We start from the raw sequence: 20,103 nt of genomic DNA on the forward strand, positions 1-20,103 counted from the left end.
ACGACTCGTCTTCCTCTACTTTTTCTAGCTGGATATAAGTTTTACTAAAATGTATGCCATGAGTAGTTTTCTTAAGTTAAAACCCTTCCAACTTCCTATTTCTTTCTTTGTAAACCTTCATCTTCCTGAAACATTATTCGAGGCAATGATCTTTGTACATTTTAAGGGTGTGTCTTGTCAAAACAAGACACTTCCTTTTGTGAAATAAATAACTCGGAGTGGCTGACTAATTAACCATTGTCGTCTTGCGCTCAATGTTGTTTCGCAATCGCAATTGCCAATTGGCGAACGAGAATATCGAAACAAATTGATTTTTGAAATCTGACGTCATTGCTTCAGAAGCAGACGATGTGTGTGAATTTACACCGAAAACAGAAAATGCAAATTCATCAGTCTTGAATTGGAATTCCGCCCCTTCAAAAGCAAAAACCGGTTCGTTCTTCCTTCTTTGTATTTGTGTAATTTTGAACTTGGAAACTAAATATTCTGAGGCGCTAATTGGCTGTTAACGTGTTTGTTCATCTACTACAGATAACAATTTGGAGAGTCTGAAAAGATCAATTTTTTTGACAGCTCTGATAGATAAAGGTAAACCTTTGAACGCATAGGCTGTACTTCCTTAACTCAACAAAAGATAATCAAACAAAAGATTTCTTAAACTGTTCAAATTTTTGTAGTTTGCCATTAGGCTTCTATGCTTTCTTCAGTACAGTCTTTGAGGATGACAACAACTGGTGCTAGGTATGTTTTTGTTATTTAAACATTTTTGAATTTGTTTGAAGTCTTTTTAGTTTAGCCATGTTTAATTGAATTAGTTTCACTTTTTTTATTTTAATTGGTTGTGTAGGTGGGCAGCATGTGCCCTTGAAGCTTGCAAGGCTGGGGCAGAATCTGATTCTCGTTTTGATGGTGTGGTGTTGGTTTCAGATTCTCTGAACAATACTTCAAGCCATGCTGAGCATTTGCTGCAACAAAGCAAAGTATTATGACACCATAATTTTAACTGGGATTTAGATTTAAAGTGTTCTTGAAAGGTTGATGCTGCGTTTGAAGAGGAAGGTGGTGTAGTTGCCACTTCTCATTCCACTGGCAGGACTGTTTATGCCCCTACTGGTGCTCTCAATAAAGATTTCAGTGATGTAAGAAGCTATGGAGAAGCTGCTGAAAAGGGAGTAAAGAGGTGATAATAATGGAATGAATGCATACTTCCCTAATTTTAAAACTATTATTTTTATCTTCAGAGCTCTGGCGGCTGGAATCAAGCGACCTTTGCTCTCGCTGCTCCCTGTTTCAAACAATCCATTGTACAAACACGGAAATCTAGTCAGCGTACTTGGAGCTCTGCAGGCATTATATGTGGTGAGTAAACATTTTTTTTTTATATATTTCTCGTACTTTCGTTTTTAAAATGAATTTCTTAAATAGCCGTTGGAAATTCGAGAATGCATTCCTGCGAAAGCAAATAAAGCCGAAATTCTTGGTTTGGACTGTCCGGCTGCAGAGTCAGTTCGTAAGCTTGCCTTGGCATTGGAGAGCGGAAGGTAAAGTTCACGCTATTTGCAAACAATGCTTTATAAATTTTCATTGTGTTAATATGTTCATGACACAGAATTGCTGGAAGGGATATTGGTGGATCCGATCCTGAAAGAATGGCCGCTCCCCGAGTGGAAGAATACGTCAGAGAGCTCTTCCAAGGAAGTTCAATCAGCGTAGAAGTGGTGTCTGACGTTAAAACTATCGAAAAGGAATATCCGCTTTTTGCAGCCGTTAATCGATGCGCCAACGGTAAAGAAATCTTGCATATAATTTTATTTCATTGAAACTAATGATATTTTTGTGCAGATGTTGATCGACATGCTGGTCGAGTGATTTATCTTCGCTACAAAGGATCGGGACCTATCGAAAAGACCATTTATTTGGTTGGTAAGGGCGTGACATACGATACTGGTGGCTGTGATATCAAGGCTGGAGGTATAATGGCGGGTATGCATCGTGATAAATGCGGTTCGGCCGCAGTCGCAGCGTTCATGAAAGTCGTCGATGAGTTGAAACCAGCCAACGTTGAAGTTGTTGGAGCAATGGCCATGGTACGCAACAGTGTTGGATCAAATGCCTACGTTTCCGATGAGATTATCACTTCTCGAGCCGGTATCCGCGTCCGTGTAGGAAACACTGATGCCGAAGGAAGAATGGCCATGGCCGATGTTTTGTCCAAGGTATGAAATAATCTATATCCGAATTTTGATTTGACATTCCTACATTTCTGTTTCCAAATCAAGTTGAAAGATGAAGCCGTGAAGGCCATTAACCCACAGCTTATGACAATTGCAACGCTCACTGGACATGCCTATTTGACGGTGGGTGAACCGTATTCTATCATCATGGATAACGGACCTGCTGCTCGTCAGCAAGTCTCACAGAAAGTCCAGGAAGCTGGAATCCTTTTAGGCGATATGTTTGAAATCTCAACCATTCGCAAAGAGGACTATGCATTCGTTAAGGGTAATAAGCTACCACGCTTAAATTGATTTCTCTAACATTATTTTGACCATTTGTTCCTTGTTTGTAGGCAAATCGGAGTATGAAGATATTTTGCAGTGCAACAACTTGCCGTCGTCTCGCACTCCACGTGGTCACCAATCCCCAGCCGCATTCCTTATTATGACATCAGGGCTAAACAAGGTAAGAATTCCCAAAGATTTTTAAATCTTTTACACCAGAATGTAAATGATTTCCTCTTTTTATTCCAAAGCACGGTATCGATGGAGCTGTGCCTATTCCGTATTCGCACTTGGATATTGCAGGATCGTCTGGACCATTCCCTGGAATTCCGTCCGCCGCTCCTGTTCTAGCCCTCGCGCGTTATTACCTACCACAGTTTTTCCAATGAATTCATTAGGATATTACTTTGGTTTAGTTTAATTTTTTTCCCTTAATTTTTTACTCGGATTCAATCGAGTCACACTTGTTGTAGTCAAGTATTTTTTTTAATGGGAATGTTGAGGGGTATAAACGAAGAGATTGAAGTAGGCAGTGTCTTTTCTCTTAATTACCTTTAATGTTTATATTTGTCAAGCAATTGGTTCTAAAGCAGGAATATCAGAATTGTCTCTGGGTTTGACGACATCTTTAACCTAGTGCGTAATAGGATATAAAAAGAAAAGACGTCATTATCTCTCGCAGGTAGCCATGACAGGAAAAGTCATTCAAGGTCTAAAACGTTTTCCATCGATTGATTTATTCGAGAGAAGGCTGGGAAGCGGACCTACCATTGGCATAGTTACGACTAGATCACCACTAGCTAGAGAACGCTGCGCCACGGATCTATCGCTCTGCACCTCAGTTGAAAGGACCAGCTGCAATAATTTGCCCTTGATTATGACTCGAACAAAGGTAGGTTGAATGTCTACATCTATTAGTGACGTGTCCATGTACCTGATTTAAATAACAAGATGTGTAAATGTTCTGTGATTACAGCTAATATTAGTATACTAACTTTGCAAGTTTGACGGTCAATATGATAGTGTCGTCTTCTTCGACTAATTTAAAGTTGACTTCTGCTTGATTAGAATTCAAAACACGGCCATCTTTAGAAACCAGGCGGTTTATCTCCGGTTTTGGAGGAGTCTGATCTGCTGTAGCTAGACATTCTCTTTCATTGCGTAGCTGACGGCGGATTTCGGAGGCTCGTTCAATTGGCGGATTGTGCGTTTCTAAATACCAACAAGGGTCGTCTTAATAGTGTGCAACGTCACGTTCACCATTTTCACTTACTGATGGATTCCTGTTCCAAAATTTCTGACTGGATGTAATCAAAGTTAGCTTTTGCCGCCAGCCGTTCGGTATGTAAAACAGCCACTCCATCTAAAGATTCCAACTGGGGCAAAGTACCGATGACATATAAACGGTAAAACTTGAACGCTGCACAAGGGTTGCCGGTCAGGTATCTTGAAATGGCAACAAAAGAATACATGCAGTCGCTGGCTAGAAATTATTTGAAGAAAGTGTACACAAAATCTAGGTTGCTTTGCCGGTTATCATACATTTCCCGTAGGGCATAGTTGTTGGTAAGAGACGTGAGGCTGCTCAGTTTGCGGATGCAGTTGAGTGTAAGATCCAGTTTGTTGAGTGACTCGCACCCTTCCAGATTCTCCACAATTTCAATTTTATTCAACGCCAAATTGAGATACTCCAAGTTCTTGAACCGACGGACGTTTTCTGCGTAGTACATTGCAACATTGAGCGTCATGAGTTCTGCATCATCAGCCAGTTATTTAAGGTTTAAACCTATTTTAGAAATTTCGTTGGCTTGAAGGTAGATTATCTTCAAACTAGGACACCACAAGTCGATGTGCTCAATTTTGCATATGTTTTGTTGATGGAGGGCGATTTCTTCTAGAGAGAAAATTTCCCCCTTTCGGCGTGATGTGTCTGCGTTTAAAGATTTTAACCGACTACAAAATATTTTGAACTAATTTTTATTACCTCGTTATGCTCAGCTCTTTTTCGAATCAACTCGCGTGTAACTGTAAATTTTTCAGATAAAAAAAAGTTTAATTAGTTTTTTTCTCGCAAATACTTTGGATCCAGACGGGCGCGGTTTCAAAATCCGACGAGATTGGCATGATTAGAAAGACTTACAAAAAAAAGGCTATAGACCGTTCTGAAACCAACGCGAGGGAAAACACATCATCAGCTAGAATTTTAGATATTCGACTCTAAGCTTGGGTTCGAATCTGCTGACAGTTAATTTTGGATCTTGTTCTTACTTGAGGTTGGTTGAGACATGGTGATTGATATCCTTAGATTACAAATTCCATTAAAAACAACTCTAGTTGCTATGGGTTACCGACTAATTAGAATAGCAGACGACGTACATCATTTATTCTTTCCTTCTCTTCTTACCGTTAACCTGGGAAGCGCGTGCAAATATCGATCCGTTTCATCCCAGATTCTTTAAAGAATAATCTGCAAATTTTGTACAACGCCTACTTAAGTGATTGGCGTACTTTAAAGCCAAACCAAGAGATGGCTGGGAGGTTTTACGACCCTCCGAGCTCGGCCAGTTCAGAAAGGTATACAGAGCTTCAACATACTATTGCCAGGAGCTCTTCATAATATGGATCTACTTGTGATAACTCCAAAGTAGATCGCGTTGATTTTCATTATAAATATTATCTAAATCCATAGTGTTACATTATTGATTGCATATTTTAAAATTGAGCTTCTATCCATAGTGATGGTGGTGATGAGTGGCCATTTAGTGATTCAGGCATGGATAGTAATATCACTGAATCTGACACTCCAAGGATTGAAGGTGAAGCGCCCTTGTCACCTCAGTTTCCACCTAGACCACCGTCTGCAGGCTCTCAACCCAAATCCCCTAGAACCAGAAGACAAAGAACTTTGTCACAGAGTGCTGCTGCTAAAGCCGCTGTAACAACAACTAATCAGGTTTGTGAAATTTGAATTTATATGGAACCCAGGTTAATAAGATGAATAATCATAATTTAAAATATATTTTAGGATTTCATCCTAAGGACAAAGGAACAAAAAACTTTTTACACTGCTGGTAGACCACCGTGGTACAACTTTTCTGGGCAACATGTTGAACCTTTTGTCATTGGTAAATTTTTTCCCTTTCTTAGATGAACATTTTTAATTTCCTGCTCATTTTTAATTAAACACAGGAATTTGCGGAGGAAGCGCCTCCGGTAAAACGACCGTTACAAACAAGATAATCGAATCTCTGGGGCATCCGTGGGTGACCTTGCTTAGTATGGATTCATTCTATAAGGTAAAGTCTCCATACTTTCTGTAATTGCAAAACAAAGCTATTGTCATGTTCATCTTTAATTTAGGTGTTAACCGATAAGCAGCATCACCAGGCAGCAATAAACGAGTACAACTTTGACCACCCAGACGCGTTTGATTTTGAATTGTTGCGCAAAACACTGCAACGTTTGAAACATTTCAAGAGTGTCGAAGTCCCTATTTATAATTTTATCACGCATAGTCGGGAAACCAAGACTGTACGCAATTTGACGATAATATGATTTCAGATTTCTCTTTATTTTCTATCTTCTTGTTATCTAACAGAAAACCATGTATGGTGCCAACGTGATTATCTTCGAGGGAATTTTGACGTTTTACAATCAGGAAATTGTTTCGGTAAATAGATGTGCTTCACACTGACTATTGAAAAGCATTCTGTTTAAAAAGTGGAACCATTTCTTATCAGTTGCTGGACATGAAAGTATTTGTTGACACGGACTCGGATATACGGTTGGCGCGGCGTTTGCGGCGCGACATCTCTCAACGCGGACGCGAGCTAGAGGGAGTCTTGAAACAATACAGTTCATTTGTCAAACCATCGTTCGAGCACTACATTGCACCTCTGATGGCGCACGCTGATATTATCGTTCCTCGAGGTGGTGACAATGAAGTCGCCATCAGTCTTATCGTGCAACACGTTCAGACGCAACTACAATTGGTGTGCACGATATTACTTCTTGGAATTAATACGATTGGTTATTCTAATTATTATTCTTTATTCCACAGAGAGGTTTCAAGTTAAGACCCATCTTGGCTACCGCACAAGTGGATCAGCCACTGCCAAACTCTCTACATATTCTGCCGTTAACCCCGCAAGTCAAGGGTTTACACACTTTCATTCGTAACAAAGAGACTCCTCGTGATGAATTCATCTTCTATTCACGTCGGCTGATTCGATTAACAATAGAGTTTGCTCTGTCTTTACTACCGTTTAAGGTATAACCTTCCTAATTAAGTTACGCATAAATATTGTTATTAAAGAAATGGTTTGTTACTTTAGGATACCACGGTAGACACACCACAAGGAGTTTCATATCAAGGGAAGCGCATAGCTACTGATAAAATCGTTGGAGTTTCCGTTTTGGTAATTGGTTAAAGCTTAAATAAATACGATAAAATATTTTTAAAAAATACCGTATCTTTAGCGAGCTGGAGAAACTATGGAACAAGCACTTTCTGAAGTATGTAAAGATATTCGTATCGGGAAAATCCTTATCCAGAATAACATCGAAACAGGAGAACCTGAAGTAAATAGCTAATCAATTTATTATTATTACATTACTTAATAACAAGTTCCTTTTTTTTAATGAATTTTAGCTGTACTATCTTCGACTACCTCGTGACATTAAAGACTATCTAGTCATTTTGATGGATGCAACTGTGGCGACTGGAGCTGCAGCCATGATGGCGATCAGGGTGCTCCTTGATCATGACGTTCCTGAGGAAAATATCCTAGTCGCCTCCTTACTGATGGCCGCTTCAGGTAATCAAAATTGAAAAGAAATCATCTTAATCGATGCTTTATTTTTCTGCTTTTATACAGGTGTACATTCGATTGCCTACGCTTTTCCCAGGGTGAGAATTGTTTCCTCTGCAGTTGACCCAGAAATCAACGAAAAATTCTTTGTCAAGCCTGGTATTGGTAATTTTGGAGACCGATACTTTGGCACAGGTTCGTCGATTTTTATCTATTATATTCATAATAAAATTACTCATCTTCTAAATAATTGAATTATCATCTAAACATTTTTGTTGTTGTTAATTTTCAGAACCCCCTAATGAAATGTAAAGAAGATTTCCTAATTATTTGAAATAGCTGGATTCCCCTAGTGTATTTTTTCTGTCCCCCTATATGATGCAAGAGACCACTCAGTACTTAATTTTCCTTCTCTTATAAAATTGTGATTTAAAAATCTTACAGATTAATATCTGGACCAAACAGTCATAGAAGACTTAATTAAATGTCTTTTCTTATTGTTTCCACTCAGTCAATCTGATGTTTTTTTACACAGAAAAGAACATAAAAATTTTTGCTTTCTCCTATTTTAGTTTATTATACTTACTAACTGATTATTGGCAAACTCGTGAAAAAGAACAATAATACATTTTGTGTTAATGTGTTATAAACGGCCATTTTTCTTCATTTCAATAAAAAAAAATTATATTTCAATGAAATGAATTAAATAAAGACATTAAATAGTTTGTTGGGCATAGGCATTTTAGGCAACAACCAACATTTACCGCCGAATCTTGGAAAAACAAAGATAAACGTTTGTTTATCAACATGTTTGTAAGCCGCGGTGCGATCTTCTTTTGTTTTCGGCTCAGCAGTTACGAGTTACGACGAAGCGAAATCAGACACACAGTTTGTTGCACTTGCACACCGGTCGATTTCGTCGGAGTCGTTTGTCTTTATTAGTTCAGTTAGAAAATTTTGTAAAATTCATCTGTATTTTATCGCACGTGGTTGGTTTTTCTCGCTGATTATACACCCGTCGAGAGATTCACCATGAGCTGCAGTTTTAATGGTCAAACGAGCAAAGATGAGGAACTTACCATGTGTGTGACTATTACTTAACAAATTATTGAGAAAGACTTGATTACATAAATATTTTTGTAGTATGTTTTCAGAGGCGATGGATTGGCAAAGTGTTGCAACAAAATCATCAGAAGATGTTGTTATTTATCCAGTTAATGGAGGGCACCGTTCTGGTAGCTCACAGATCAAAGTTAAAAATATAGTTGATTCATCATGGGATAAAGCTTTCCACTGGGGAAACCTGGTTGCCACTCATTACAAGGGGCAATATTTTGCATATGCACTGACAGGTTATTAATACCAACAATGTGCAAGTATTTAACTACATCCACTAATTATGTTTTGGTTGTTTAGTCCCCGGAAAATCAGCTGGCATGGTTCGAGTGATAAGAACTGGGAGCAGTGATAGAATCCTATTAAAGGGATTCCATGGCTTTGTTCGAGACCTGTCTTTTGCGTTCCATGAGAAAAGGATACTTGTGGCTGCTGTCGATGAATATAGTTACCTTCTCGTCCATGAGATCATTGGATCAACTGCTCAATTGATTTTGCAAGTGAATCCCGATGGAATTACTACTGCCACCGACTGCCATCGTGTAGTCTGGTGTCCCTATGTCCCAGAAAATCCCAAAACTCTAGGTTTGTTGTTATTTCTATTAGAATTTGTATTTTGTTATACTAATTTTCTTGTTTGATTTTCTTTCTCACAGATGAATTGAGTGATGGTTTGAGAAATGATGCTGATGATCATGCATTAATGCTTGCAGCGGTACATGATTGCCGTGTGGAAATATGGCATCTGGGTCATATCAATGGAACAGTCACCTACCCCAGTGTGACTACTGGATCCACTCAAATTACCTCATTTGATGATGCTGTTGTTGATGTGGCATTTTCTCCAGATTCAACAGCAATTGCTGTCGCCAGTTTGGATGGCTACGTCAGATTCTTTTTGGTATGTGAAAATTACTTTTAACTAACTAGGCATTTGCTAAATGCTGAAATTTTTATTCTAGGTCAATATTAAAAAGGAAATTCCAAAAATTTTGCACAAGTGGCAACCACATGAAGGAAAAAGGCTCTCAGGCATTATTTTCTTGGACAATCTCAGTCATCCAACTATCAGAGAGTAAGTCTATTTTGTTCGGCATTGTTTCTTCCAATCCTCAACGACACTCTTCGATTCGTCTATAGATGTCCGCTGTGGAAGTGGGCAGTCACATCCGCGGAAAACAACACAGAGTTTAAGCTATGGTCCTGTGAATTGTGGAAGTGCCATCAGACGATCCGTTTCAAATCGGATGATTCTATTCCCATTATCCAAAAAATGACACTCGACTTGTCGGCTTCATTCCTTCTTATTTCCGACATTCATCGCAAGGTTATATTTATATCCCACCTTTCTTTGATTTACTCAACTCTCATACCAATCTAATTTTGTCAATAGGCTTTGTACGTTATGCACATAGAACAGGAGCCAGAAGAGAAGAATCCGCTCTCTGATGACGGCGAAGAACCTTCCAAATCGGAAGAACGAACCATCTCGAAAGTGAGCAGCATCACTCAACTCCTGTTGCCTTTCTCAGCCATTAGTGTTGCCATCCGTGAAGCTTCAATTAGGCCACCTTCCCAGCCATTGGGTGACGAGGACTTTGATGGAGATGAAAAGGCCAGTAAAGTGATAATGAAGATGTTCGTAGTGCAGCCCAAGTCGCTGCAAAAGTGCAAAGCAGTCTTCGAATTGGGGACTTCGGTCCCACTGGGCGAGGCTATTGGAACCTCCTTCTCCACCATCAACACCACGTCGGAGTATGAACCGGTGAATGTAGTCAAAACAGCATCCGCTACCAACCACATCAACCTGTTGACACCCGACGCGTTCGTCTCTCCAGCCAAAACCAACACGGATTCCTCATCTCAAAAGCAATTGATTGTGACTTCACCAGGCACTGTGAGTCCCTTGCCGCCTGCATCAGGTGAGATCCTGGCCCTTTCAAGCCCACGACGACCGACACCTGAGGTTACCTCATCAACGACGCCGAAGCGGAACGGCATTCCCAGTGGGGGTAGCAGTCCCAGTCGCGAAGTTGAAGAAATCCTGGGAACAAGACCTATGACGGAAGGCTCGATTGAGTCACCCGATACCTCTTCCGCCACCGTGCCTACTGGTCCAGCTCTTCAAGACGCCTTATCAGCCTATCCCATTTCGTTGTCGCCGGCTATGGGTCGCTCAGCCTCGGTCAATAGCAAGGGACCATCCCCCATCATGGATAAAGTAGGGCGTATTTCGATCATTTGCCGATCATTTGCCATTTGTAATTACTATTTACACACCTCATTTAAAATCTAGTATAACGCACCAACTGTTGAGGATCCGCTATGCACTTACCCTACTTCCGCTGTTGCAGCTCCTACTCCTTCCTCCGTATCTGCGGATTTAAACGGCAGTTTGCTGGAATTATTTAAAGAAGCCCTTGTCGTTGAAGTAGCTTTCGCTTTATTTTATTGATTATTGGGTTATATGTTGGTATCTAATATTTGAACACACCCCGACACACATCCAGGCTTTGCCAGCGCAAGCAGCGTGGCCGTCCGTTCTTCCGCCACTCAACGTTCAACAACTACAACGGCCCAAAGAGCCGCCAGTGCGCGAAACGGATGCCGGAAATTCTGCTCAGATGCAAATGATGCAACAGACACTGGACCAATTGGTTCAGCTCGTCTCTGCTCAACGCGCAGAACAACAACAACTGAAGAACGAGATTGGTCAGTTGAAGGCGGAAATGACTCGGATGCACTCACCGGAACCCATCCAGCCTCCATGGATTGCTCAGATGGAATCCACTTTGGCCGTTTATTTCGATCGCCAGACTAAAAAGTTGGACGAAGTCAATTCTCCAGCGAAAACCCAACAAGTATTTAACTATTGAAATCAGTTAATTTTTTCTTGTTGATGTATTTTTCTATTATTATTATTATTATTTTCTAGTCCGTGTCGAAACTTCAGTCGACGATCCGATCCGAATTCGAGAACAAGGCGCATACACTGGAGCAACGAAGTGTTGATTTTATCCGCAAGGAATTGCAATCGGTCATTGCGACGGAGATGAATAAACTGGAACCGTTTTTGAAAAACTCTACGATGCAAATGATGAGCCATTTGTCGCAGAACAAGTCCATCATCGATGCGTACAGCCAAGCTACTTCGACGGCGGCCGTGTCGGCCATGAATCGCGGCTGCAAGGATGCCATCACGTCACAGCTGCTTCCGTCGCTGGAAGTCTCGTTCCAGACACTCTTCGCCCAGCTGCACAACACTTTTTCCAAGGGGATCACCGAGTGTGAGCATTCATTTAGAAATGACTATTCAGAAAGGATTTGCGTCACTCGTCACTTCAATATGAATAACGTTACCTTACCAGTCGTACGAAACATCGAGAGCAACCTGGAACGACACCGCAGGCTGCAAGACAAGGAATCGGCCGTTCAACTCAACGCCACCATGGATAAGATTGCCGTCGTTTTGGACCAAGTCCGGCAGTCGATTTCGTCCGATACCAAGACGGAATTGAAGAAAATCTCTCACGAGTAAGATCTAATCTATCCAAATTCTAACCTAATTAGAATTTCTATTGAAATGTTCGTTGTTTAATTCAGATTTCCGGAGAGGGTTCGTGTACTTTTGACTCCTGTGATCCAGTCCGAGATGCAACACGCCATCAAGGATCAGAAAGCGGCTCTGGACGGTGCCATGTTGGCAGTTCACGTAATTCTCTCACCCTATTTACCATTTTTTTATTTTTTATTTCGTCGTTAATCTCATTATCTATTCCCTTCCAGCAAGCCGCCCAAATTCAATCGCGCGCTGTGACGCCAGCGGTGGTGGAGCTGACGCCAGCCGAGCATCAAATCCAATTGAAGCACATGATTGACCAAGGACGATTATTCGAAGCTTTCCAGAGGGTAACCGAGTTCTTTGTTTCATGCGGTAATTTTTCATGAATATTCATTTGATTTCATGATTCAGGCGCTCTACATGAACGACTTGAGTATGGTAACGTTCGTTTGCTCAAAAGTCGATGCCGGTAAACTCTTCGCCTCGGATCCTTGCGTCTTCCCACCACAAATCCTTTTGGCGTTGATCCAGCAACTATCTGCAGATCTTGGCTCGTCGACTGAATTGAAATTAGAGTAAATTATAAACATTCCATAAATTAGAATTAGAATTTCATTAATGAATTTGAATTTGGCAGATATCTCCAAGAAGCACTCTTGGCTGTGAACACTCAAGATCCGCAGATTAAGGAGCACGCACCCAAGGTGATGCCTCAACTGGTGGTGAATTTGCATGCCCAGATGGCCAACAATCTCAGTATCACACTGCAACGTCAATTGCGCATGTTACTGCGCTGTGCCGAGCCATTGGCTTCAGCCAAGTAGGACCTTCTTTTGAAGGAGCAACAAAATAATAACAACAGGTCCTTCCTTGAAAACAAAAATAACACGATGAAATGGTGCGCATTTCTTTCCTTCCCAGATTTTGGTTTCATTAATTTTTTCCCCGATGTGTGTCTAGCTACTCTCAATTTTCCATCCCAAGCAAAGTTCAATTTTCCCTTTGCCAATTTAAAAAAGAAAAAGAAACATTACTTAAACTTTTGAAGAAAAACCGAAGCAGCTTGATATGATCGTGACTTAATAATTCTTTAAGTTCGTTTTGTTGTGTTTTTCAATTTCCCCCCCAGGTAAAGAAAGGTTTAGCTCTAACCGCTGTCTTTATTCCATGTTGTGTTGATTTAGTAATCGATAAATATTGCGCTTGCTCTTCTTCCTCCTTTATTCTTTGCCCCCTTCAATTTCTTGTCGCACAACAAAGAAACTTATCAACTTGGAAGCGATGCGATCTTTAAAATCTGAGAAGACGTGACGTACAAAAGAAAAAACATAATACAAGGAAATTCAAATAAAGATACGGTTGTGTGTTTGTTTGTGTACAATCGCACGTAATACCAGCAGGTCCTTTTTCCTCCCCGAAGGACGTTGGTTTGTTGTGGTTAAACAAACCAACATGACGGCGGTGGGTAAATGCGCACATGTTTGTAATTCAATAAGTTTATTTCATTTTGAATAGAGTGTCTGGAGGTCATGAAGCTGCTGTGCTGCTGTGACGCTGTTGCGTTTTTTCTTCCCCTTCGCCCAAGGATTGTTGTGACCAAAAAGAATCCAGCACGTGGATTTCAGTTTTTTTCTTATTTATTTATTTATTTTTAGATTATCCACCAAGCAACACCAAGTCCATTGGAATTTTTCTTTTTTTTTGGCCGTTATCGCTTCCTAGTGTCGCAGAGGATATGCGTGCCGGGTTTTTTCTTCTCCTCCGCTTTATCACGTTGCAGCAGCGGCGGCGAGACCCGAACGATGTCTTGTCTCTTTCCCAGACAACACAGCCCTTAACACATTTATTTTTTTTTGTTTCCTTCTGATGTTTGAACCATCACGCCATTGAGTTGTGATTGGTTCATTCAGTTGTATGGCCATCGAGTCCACCCGGGACAATTGTGTGAGTAATATAAACCACCACCACAGAGAATTGTGTAGAAGATAATTTGGGTGAGACAAACAAGTTTTTTTTTTCTAGTTGGTAAGCGTTTCACAATTTTTGGCTTTTGCGATGGTGGTGCAACTTTGTTTTTCGGGTATTGTTGCGTCACGTGCGCAACTTTGCAGAAAAACAACGTGAAATGGGCGTCCCGACGCTCACGTCAGCAGTTTATTTTCGATTTTCTCGACTCTCCCCCAAAGTCCATTTTTATCATCCCGCAACAACAAGATCGTCAACCTCCTTCCCAACCTCCTCTTTTTTTCTTTTCTGTGTCACGTTGCTCGTCTGCCGTGAGTCGCGTGCGGAAATAATACGAGAACTGCATATCTCTGTCTGTCTGTATACACGGGATAGTATGTAACAGTCACGGGATCGCGTATTTTCAAACATTGTTGACAACTCGCTTGTTTTTTGTTTCACCAAACTTTTGGACTCTTCTCCTTTCCTTACGTTTATTTATTTTTAAAAATTCACGCGCGATAAAAGTGGCCGTGTTTAGTCGCGTTCGGGTTCATCTGGAGCACCGGGGGGCGGCGTACGTGTCCCAGTCAACGTGAACATTTTTTTGTTTTTCTTTAGATAGTCGTCGCCGCAACAACAACAACAACCGAAAAAGAAACACAACCACCTTTCGCCGTCTCATCGTGAGGTTGCAGCAGCAGCCAAAAAGCCGGAAATTGCGTCGTCTGTATTAGTTGGCGCATTGCATCATATCAAAAACCGATGATTGGGAAATCATGGGTGCATATAATGTTCTGCGTATACAAACGAAAGTAGAGAAGCAACTCTTTTCCGCCCGCGGGATTTTTTTATTTGAGGTGTTGTTGACGCGTTCGTTTATTTTATTTTGTTCCCCCCCCCCCCCCGTCTGTTTTGGGGTTTTTCAAGGTTTCCCGCAAAACTCGTCCCGAGGTCTTTCGGATGTTGTGAAACACATCATTGTACATTTTTCTTGAACGCTGCAATACCCCCAGGATATGATGATAGTGTGTGCGTGTATACGGTTTGAATTTCCTCTAGTGACCTCGTTTTTCGTTCTTCAGATGTTTCCGCTTCCGCTTTTGTACAGATGACATTGAAGTGAAAAAGGGCCTTTATCTCTCGGTTGATTGCTCAGCACAAAAGGTTCCGTTGGTTGCGTAGATTTTATCACGCCGGAATAAATAATAATGTTGTACCTTATCTAGACCGTAACTTGTAATATCTCTGCTCGTTGTACTCCCGGTTGAGAAAGTGTGACAATAGTGTCGTGAGTCACGGCGCTATTCTCTTTTCTCCACTGATTATTGAGGGAGAAAGGACCGTCGGTGAACCGGAGTTAAAACAAACAGACAAAACGGACGGCAATTTGCCAATTAGCCGATTCATTTGTATACACACACAATGCCTGTTTCCGTAACACTTGATCAAATTGACGTAATCGACCTCGATCAATTGACATCCGCATAGCGAATAAGGGAAACGATCATTTATTCACGAAGAAAAAAACGGGAAGAATAAGGAAGTATCTCAATGTTATAGACTTGTCGTTTGGCTTAACTGATTGCGACTTTTCACGGAGTAAAGTTAAGTAGGCCACGGCCGCCACTATAGACTCCCAATGACTTGCACGCAAATTATTTATGTTCTCTTTTATACAGTGGAGAGAAAGCCGGAACCGTAGTAAGTACACGTAGTAGTAGTAGAAAATACTACTACCAAACAGTTGTGTCAAAATTTCACTTTGTCGTTCTCATTTCGTGTTGTTGTGGGTGCGAAAGAAATTTCTCTTTTTCCAACTATTTCAACCAACAAATTCAAAGTGTATTGTTTTTCTTTCATCATGACACACATAGAATATTATTCACCCTCATTTCTTCCTCTTACACGAGATATTTTTTAAATTACAATCAAAATGACCAACAACCAAAAATCCCAACAACAAGTTTTTTTTTTTTGCCATATCCGCGACGGATTTGATTATCTAATAATTAGAGTAATAAATTTGCGATGTATTAATTAATATTAATATTTACAGGTACGACGAGGGTAGATTGGTGGGGAGGGGGTTTGGAGAATTATTCAAATCATGGAATGGGTCTGAGAAAAAGAGGAAAATCAATTCAAAAAAAATGAGTCTAAAGAAATTGAATGGGTCGGTTATTATATAATCAAGAAGAAGGGGAGAGGGACTAGTTGGTGACCAAAAGAAAAAAAAATATAGATCCGATGAATTAGATGATTATACAAAATAATAAATTGGACACACTCGATGAAAAATGGACAAACACTCAAGAATTATCACAGCCGACCCCCCCAAAAAATATTTGAAGAAATAACATGATAATTAACGTAAAAAGAGATTATTTCCTTCTGTTATTTTACCCCCTATTTTAATTTCAAAGAATGAAAGAAAAAGAAAAGAACAAGTCTTTGTAGGCATTGAACTCAAAAGCTGCCTATTTAGCAAAAAACTAAACTTTTCGACAGATAATAATTAATTATTAATAATATAATCATTTTGTACCACTTTTGCCATTCAGGTGGTACCCCAAATTCACAATTCACACACACACATTCACACAAACAAAAATTTTAAAGAACAAAATTACAAGAAACCAAAAAAAAATATTGAAATTTCCTCGCTGGTGAATCTTTTTTAAATTTTCAAATTTTCCCGCGCGTTTTTGATTAAATTTTGTTGTTGTTTAGAAAACGGTCACCATGAGCGAGACTTCGGGAGCGGAGGCTGAACGCGGCTTACCGTGCTGTTGTTGTTGTCCTTGCTGGAAATGGAAGCCGCGAGTGCCGTCCGGCCCGTTGGGCATGCGGACAATATTGGCCGGAACCGAGAGACGATTGTCGACCAATGGACTGGATCGGCCCGATTCCTGACCACCGGAGCCACCAGCTGCCGATGCCACCAAACCCAGGCGACGGCGGACCCATGGGCTATGCGATCCGGGCGGAGTAGCTGTTCCGGCCGCTGTAGCGCTGCTGCTGTTGATGGTCATGGCTTCAGAGTAGCTCGACGATTTGGGGCGTGTGATCTGGTGAAGATCGGGACTGTTTTGGCGGGAGCCGCCGCGGCTGTTGCCCGTCAAATGGGCCGGCATGTGACGGCGCGGTTGCGGCGAGTGAAGAGGCGTCGACGACGTCGAATCGTTTTGCTGGTGGTGGTGACGGCGCAAAAACGGCGACCTCGGAGCCTCGGCGTCGGAATCCTGAAGGGCGGACACCACCGATTTGGGCTGGGCGGTGGCGCCGCGACGCTTGCGTCGATTGTTTGGCGTGTTGTTCTCCGACGGCGGCAACGAGTTGGGAGTGACGGGACGAGACGAAGTGGGCGACGTTTTGTTGCTTCCGCCGTTGCGACGTGAGGCCAATTCGACCAATTTGACGCCGGCCGGCATCAGAGCGGCCGCATCTTTCAAAACGGCCCTGGCGCTTTCGGCTTGCTCGAACTCGACGACGGCGCAGATGGACGTCAAAATGTCCTGATGGCGATTGGCGCATTGGCGGACGTCGGGCGGGATTGTGTTTCCAGGTCGCAGGATGCGAATCAATCCGATGGCGCCTTGCGGGACGACGCCGTTAAACATTTCAGCGACTCCTTCGATGCTGGCCTTGTCGACGGCCAAGCCGATGGCCACGACGGTGCGAGATGGGCTCGTCTCGTCCGTTTCGGGTAGAGGAGCCACGCGTCGCACCTTGGTGCCGGCCTCGTTGACTTCCAGCTCCTTGGACAAGGTCCGGCAAGCGTGAGCCACGACTCTCCAATCCTTGGTGACGTGTTTCACCTGTACAGGGGCAGACACACAAAAAGCCAAAAGAAGACAAATTGAATTTCAGTTTTCACAGATTTTTCAGTTTCTTTCATTCACTAGAGTTGGAAACGGGCCAAGGTCTCGAGCTATTAATGCACAGACGGCCCTATTACAACGATTGTAGAGAAGTGAAAGGAATCGAATCGAATCAAAAAAGTCTAATAGGGAAAGTTGCGTTACCTTTTTGAAGCTGGTGATGAGTTTGAGTGAGATGAATCCATCACGGTTGCGACGGGCGTGCTTGAGGAGGAAGGCATCCTTGAGGATGTGAGCGTCGGAAAAGTAGAATTCGACCTGCTCAACAATCTGAGCTGCCAACTGGGCGTCGGGTATCTCGAAAGTCACGTCTTCGATGCCAGAATCGGCCTTGTTGCTCCCGCCATTGGCTCCCTCCTCTGGAGCGCTGTCGTCGGACCTGTCGTCATTGCCATCACCGACGCCGCCGTTGCCACAGCCAATGTCCGAAGAAGCGTCGTAGAAATGCTCACCATCCTCTGAAGTGGAATCGACGTCGCTGGTGACAATCTTGATCATCTGACCGGCCAATTCTTGAGGTGTTGGAGTCGATTGCTGCATCTGCAGGACCACCACGCATTCGTTGGGATTGGGCGCCATTTTTTCGAGTAAAAATTCAAGATCTTATTTTTTACTCTTTTTGAAATGTTTTGGATTAGAGAGAGAGAAAAACTCGCGTTGTTGTTGCAAATGAAACCAAAATTGGGAATTCGAGACAAGAGAGAAAGCGCAGCCAAAAGCGAGTTGTGGGTCTCGTCCGTCCGCGTGATCTGCCGCGCAAACACTGATTCAAGCCGTCTGACCACTGAGCCTTTTTATACCCGTGACTCGAGTGACGTCAGACAGTGGGGACTGGGTAGTAGTGACGTAGGTGGGGTGGGGGGGAGCTCCTACTGGTTAGTCGACTCGGCTCTTGACGTCGAAACGGGTGGGTGGGGGGGGGGGGTATTACCCGCCAGCCATTTCAAGTCTGGCACTTTATTTCATCATTTCCCCCCATTTTTTCGAGAAGATACTCTCGTCAAATGACGTCTGAATTTAGATTTTTACCGCTTTTGGATGATTACGTTTTATAGGGCAAACGATGAGCTGTAAAGTTCATTTTTTACTTTTGCTTTTTTGCTTTTTTTTCGGGGATTTTATTTAAACATTTCCCGTTTTGGAGGAAAATTTTGTTGAGATTCCCCACGTGGAGTGGGGGGGGGGGGGGGGGTAAGGAAAGAAAAATTTTGCTCTCCCCGACTCCAAAAAAGAACCAAAATGGCCGTCACTGAAAATCTTTTTGTTTCAAACTCCTTGGTGTACCTTATGCGTTCCCATCCTCTCAACAAATGTTGGGGTATGGGGTTGATCACGGCCAAACGGCGTGATCGCAACACACAGTCACACCGGACAAAGAGCTTTTACATAAGGTAAGCCCGGGCAAAGTTCCACATTTTCGGGATCCTTCCGATTCGTTTTTTTCGTGTCGTTCCTGATAAACCCAATGCAATAAAACGGATATGTAAAGTCCACGTGATAAACGAATGAGCTGGCGACGTCGAAATCAAAATTTGATTAACCCATTTCCTTTGATCTCGTCACACCTGGCAACAAAGATGATACATTATTTGAGGGCAACCATTTTGTATTTTTCAAGGTCGCCAGTCTCGAAAATCTATCCAATCAAATGTTATGTCATAAAGTCTGAATAAGCCGTTAAATGATTTCCCACCATTTTTTCCCAAACTCTTTTTTGTTTTATTGTGAATGAAATAAGACAATCGTTTATATTCATCTTTTACGATTGTGTGGCCTTGCGGTGAATTCAGCAATTCGGAACATTAAGAAGTATGGCACATATTTTTCTGTTTTTCCGCCATTTTGTTTTCTCTCTGCGTTAATACGATTTTCTCCAACGACCTTGTTCGATGTTTATTGCAGCTTTTATTTTACCTTTTTGCTGATTTAATCTAATTAAGAGCGAAATACCATCGCCTATACTGTCTCGTTGGTGTGTAATTTTAAGACGGTTAGCACCAAACCTTGCGTCAGCCATTTCTACTGGGCATCCATCATACGATCCGGCTTATTTACCTGTACAATGAGTCACTGAGGAAACCTCACAACTTATTATTACAGCCAGTGTCGCCGTAACGTTATTGGTGTCAATATGACTTTACTTGGGGCGTGCAGAATAATAGGATGGCACACACACACACAAAGTAGCCTATAGCCAGTAAATTGAATTTGAAAATGTGTGACGTCAAGGTATTCTGTTAAGTTTTTCGCTCCATGTAAGGCAAAAGGTTTTTCAGGACCTATAC

The 20,103-nt window shown here is 41.9% G+C and overlaps 5 protein-coding genes across 13 annotated transcripts; 3 read left to right on the forward strand and 2 right to left on the reverse strand.

Moving 5' to 3' along the window:
- The first annotated feature begins 326 nt into the window (after window positions 1–326).
- On the forward strand, window positions 327–3,030 carry LOC124344292 (putative aminopeptidase W07G4.4). Its single transcript, XM_046797790.1, has 12 exons — window positions 327–432; window positions 532–588; window positions 678–741; window positions 848–980; window positions 1,035–1,180; window positions 1,242–1,359; window positions 1,426–1,541; window positions 1,610–1,785; window positions 1,843–2,216; window positions 2,280–2,502; window positions 2,570–2,682; window positions 2,753–3,030. Exons 3-12 carry the CDS (start codon window positions 695–697, stop codon window positions 2,888–2,890), a joined length of 1,584 nt encoding a protein of 527 aa, XP_046653746.1. The 5' UTR covers window positions 327–432; window positions 532–588; window positions 678–694; the 3' UTR covers window positions 2,891–3,030.
- An 8-nt stretch (window positions 3,031–3,038) lies between these two features.
- Window positions 3,039–4,935, reverse strand: LOC124344294 (dynein axonemal assembly factor 11-like). Of its 3 annotated transcripts, XM_046797793.1 has the most exons (8): window positions 4,770–4,853; window positions 4,486–4,526; window positions 4,288–4,414; window positions 4,044–4,218; window positions 3,775–3,947; window positions 3,497–3,713; window positions 3,270–3,435; window positions 3,039–3,134 (listed from the first exon to the last, which is right to left on the reverse strand). In XM_046797793.1, the coding sequence occupies exons 1-8, from the start codon at window positions 4,786–4,788 to the stop codon at window positions 3,072–3,074; spliced, it is 981 nt and encodes a 326-aa protein (XP_046653749.1). In that variant the 5' UTR covers window positions 4,789–4,853; the 3' UTR covers window positions 3,039–3,071. The 3 variants fall into 3 exon arrangements, with proteins under 3 accessions (XP_046653749.1, XP_046653751.1, XP_046653750.1); XM_046797795.1 differs by lacking the exon at window positions 4,770–4,853 and adding an exon at window positions 4,906–4,935 and having other exon boundaries at window positions 4,044–4,414; XM_046797794.1 differs by lacking the exon at window positions 4,770–4,853 and having other exon boundaries at window positions 4,044–4,431; window positions 4,486–4,620.
- LOC124344291 (uridine-cytidine kinase-like 1) lies at window positions 3,265–7,962 on the forward strand. Of its 4 annotated transcripts, none has more exons than XM_046797789.1 (13): window positions 3,265–3,393; window positions 5,238–5,454; window positions 5,527–5,626; window positions 5,691–5,797; window positions 5,862–6,032; window positions 6,100–6,171; window positions 6,242–6,493; window positions 6,562–6,771; window positions 6,836–6,919; window positions 6,981–7,082; window positions 7,153–7,318; window positions 7,379–7,507; window positions 7,605–7,962. In XM_046797789.1, exons 2-13 carry the CDS (start codon window positions 5,275–5,277, stop codon window positions 7,622–7,624), a joined length of 1,593 nt encoding a protein of 530 aa, XP_046653745.1. In that variant the 5' UTR covers window positions 3,265–3,393; window positions 5,238–5,274; the 3' UTR covers window positions 7,625–7,962. The 4 variants fall into 4 exon arrangements, with proteins under 4 accessions (XP_046653745.1, XP_046653743.1, XP_046653742.1 ...); XM_046797787.1 differs by lacking the exon at window positions 3,265–3,393 and adding an exon at window positions 4,151–4,279; XM_046797786.1 differs by lacking the exon at window positions 3,265–3,393 and adding an exon at window positions 4,904–5,075.
- Window positions 7,963–8,167: 205 nt separating this feature from the next.
- LOC124344289 (enhancer of mRNA-decapping protein 4-like) lies at window positions 8,168–16,158 on the forward strand. Of its 4 annotated transcripts, none has more exons than XR_006919648.1 (16): window positions 8,168–8,394; window positions 8,456–8,664; window positions 8,729–9,013; window positions 9,085–9,329; window positions 9,391–9,503; window positions 9,569–9,755; window positions 9,822–10,649; window positions 10,725–10,859; window positions 10,939–11,289; window positions 11,364–11,715; window positions 11,797–11,962; window positions 12,032–12,140; window positions 12,215–12,337; window positions 12,402–12,565; window positions 12,628–13,984; window positions 14,556–16,158. XR_006919648.1 is itself a non-coding variant. In XM_046797782.1 (15 exons), exons 1-15 carry the CDS (start codon window positions 8,345–8,347, stop codon window positions 12,812–12,814), a joined length of 3,504 nt encoding a protein of 1,167 aa, XP_046653738.1. In that variant the 5' UTR covers window positions 8,168–8,344; the 3' UTR covers window positions 12,815–16,158. The 4 variants fall into 4 exon arrangements, 2 of the variants coding, with proteins under 2 accessions (XP_046653738.1, XP_046653739.1); XR_006919649.1 differs by having other exon boundaries at window positions 12,628–13,934; XM_046797782.1 differs by having other exon boundaries at window positions 12,628–16,158.
- Window positions 15,758–18,598, reverse strand: LOC124344293 (la-related protein 6-like). The gene is made up of 2 exons (XM_046797791.1): window positions 17,963–18,598; window positions 15,758–17,755 (listed from the first exon to the last, which is right to left on the reverse strand). The coding sequence occupies exons 1-2, from the start codon at window positions 18,395–18,397 to the stop codon at window positions 16,664–16,666; spliced, it is 1,527 nt and encodes a 508-aa protein (XP_046653747.1). The 5' UTR covers window positions 18,398–18,598; the 3' UTR covers window positions 15,758–16,663.
- Window positions 18,599–20,103: the final 1,505 nt, after the last annotated feature.

This window comes from Daphnia pulicaria, chromosome 6 (assembly GCF_021234035.1).
Source record: "Daphnia pulicaria isolate SC F1-1A chromosome 6, SC_F0-13Bv2, whole genome shotgun sequence".
NCBI classification, from domain to species: Eukaryota; Metazoa; Arthropoda; class Branchiopoda; order Diplostraca; family Daphniidae; genus Daphnia; species Daphnia pulicaria.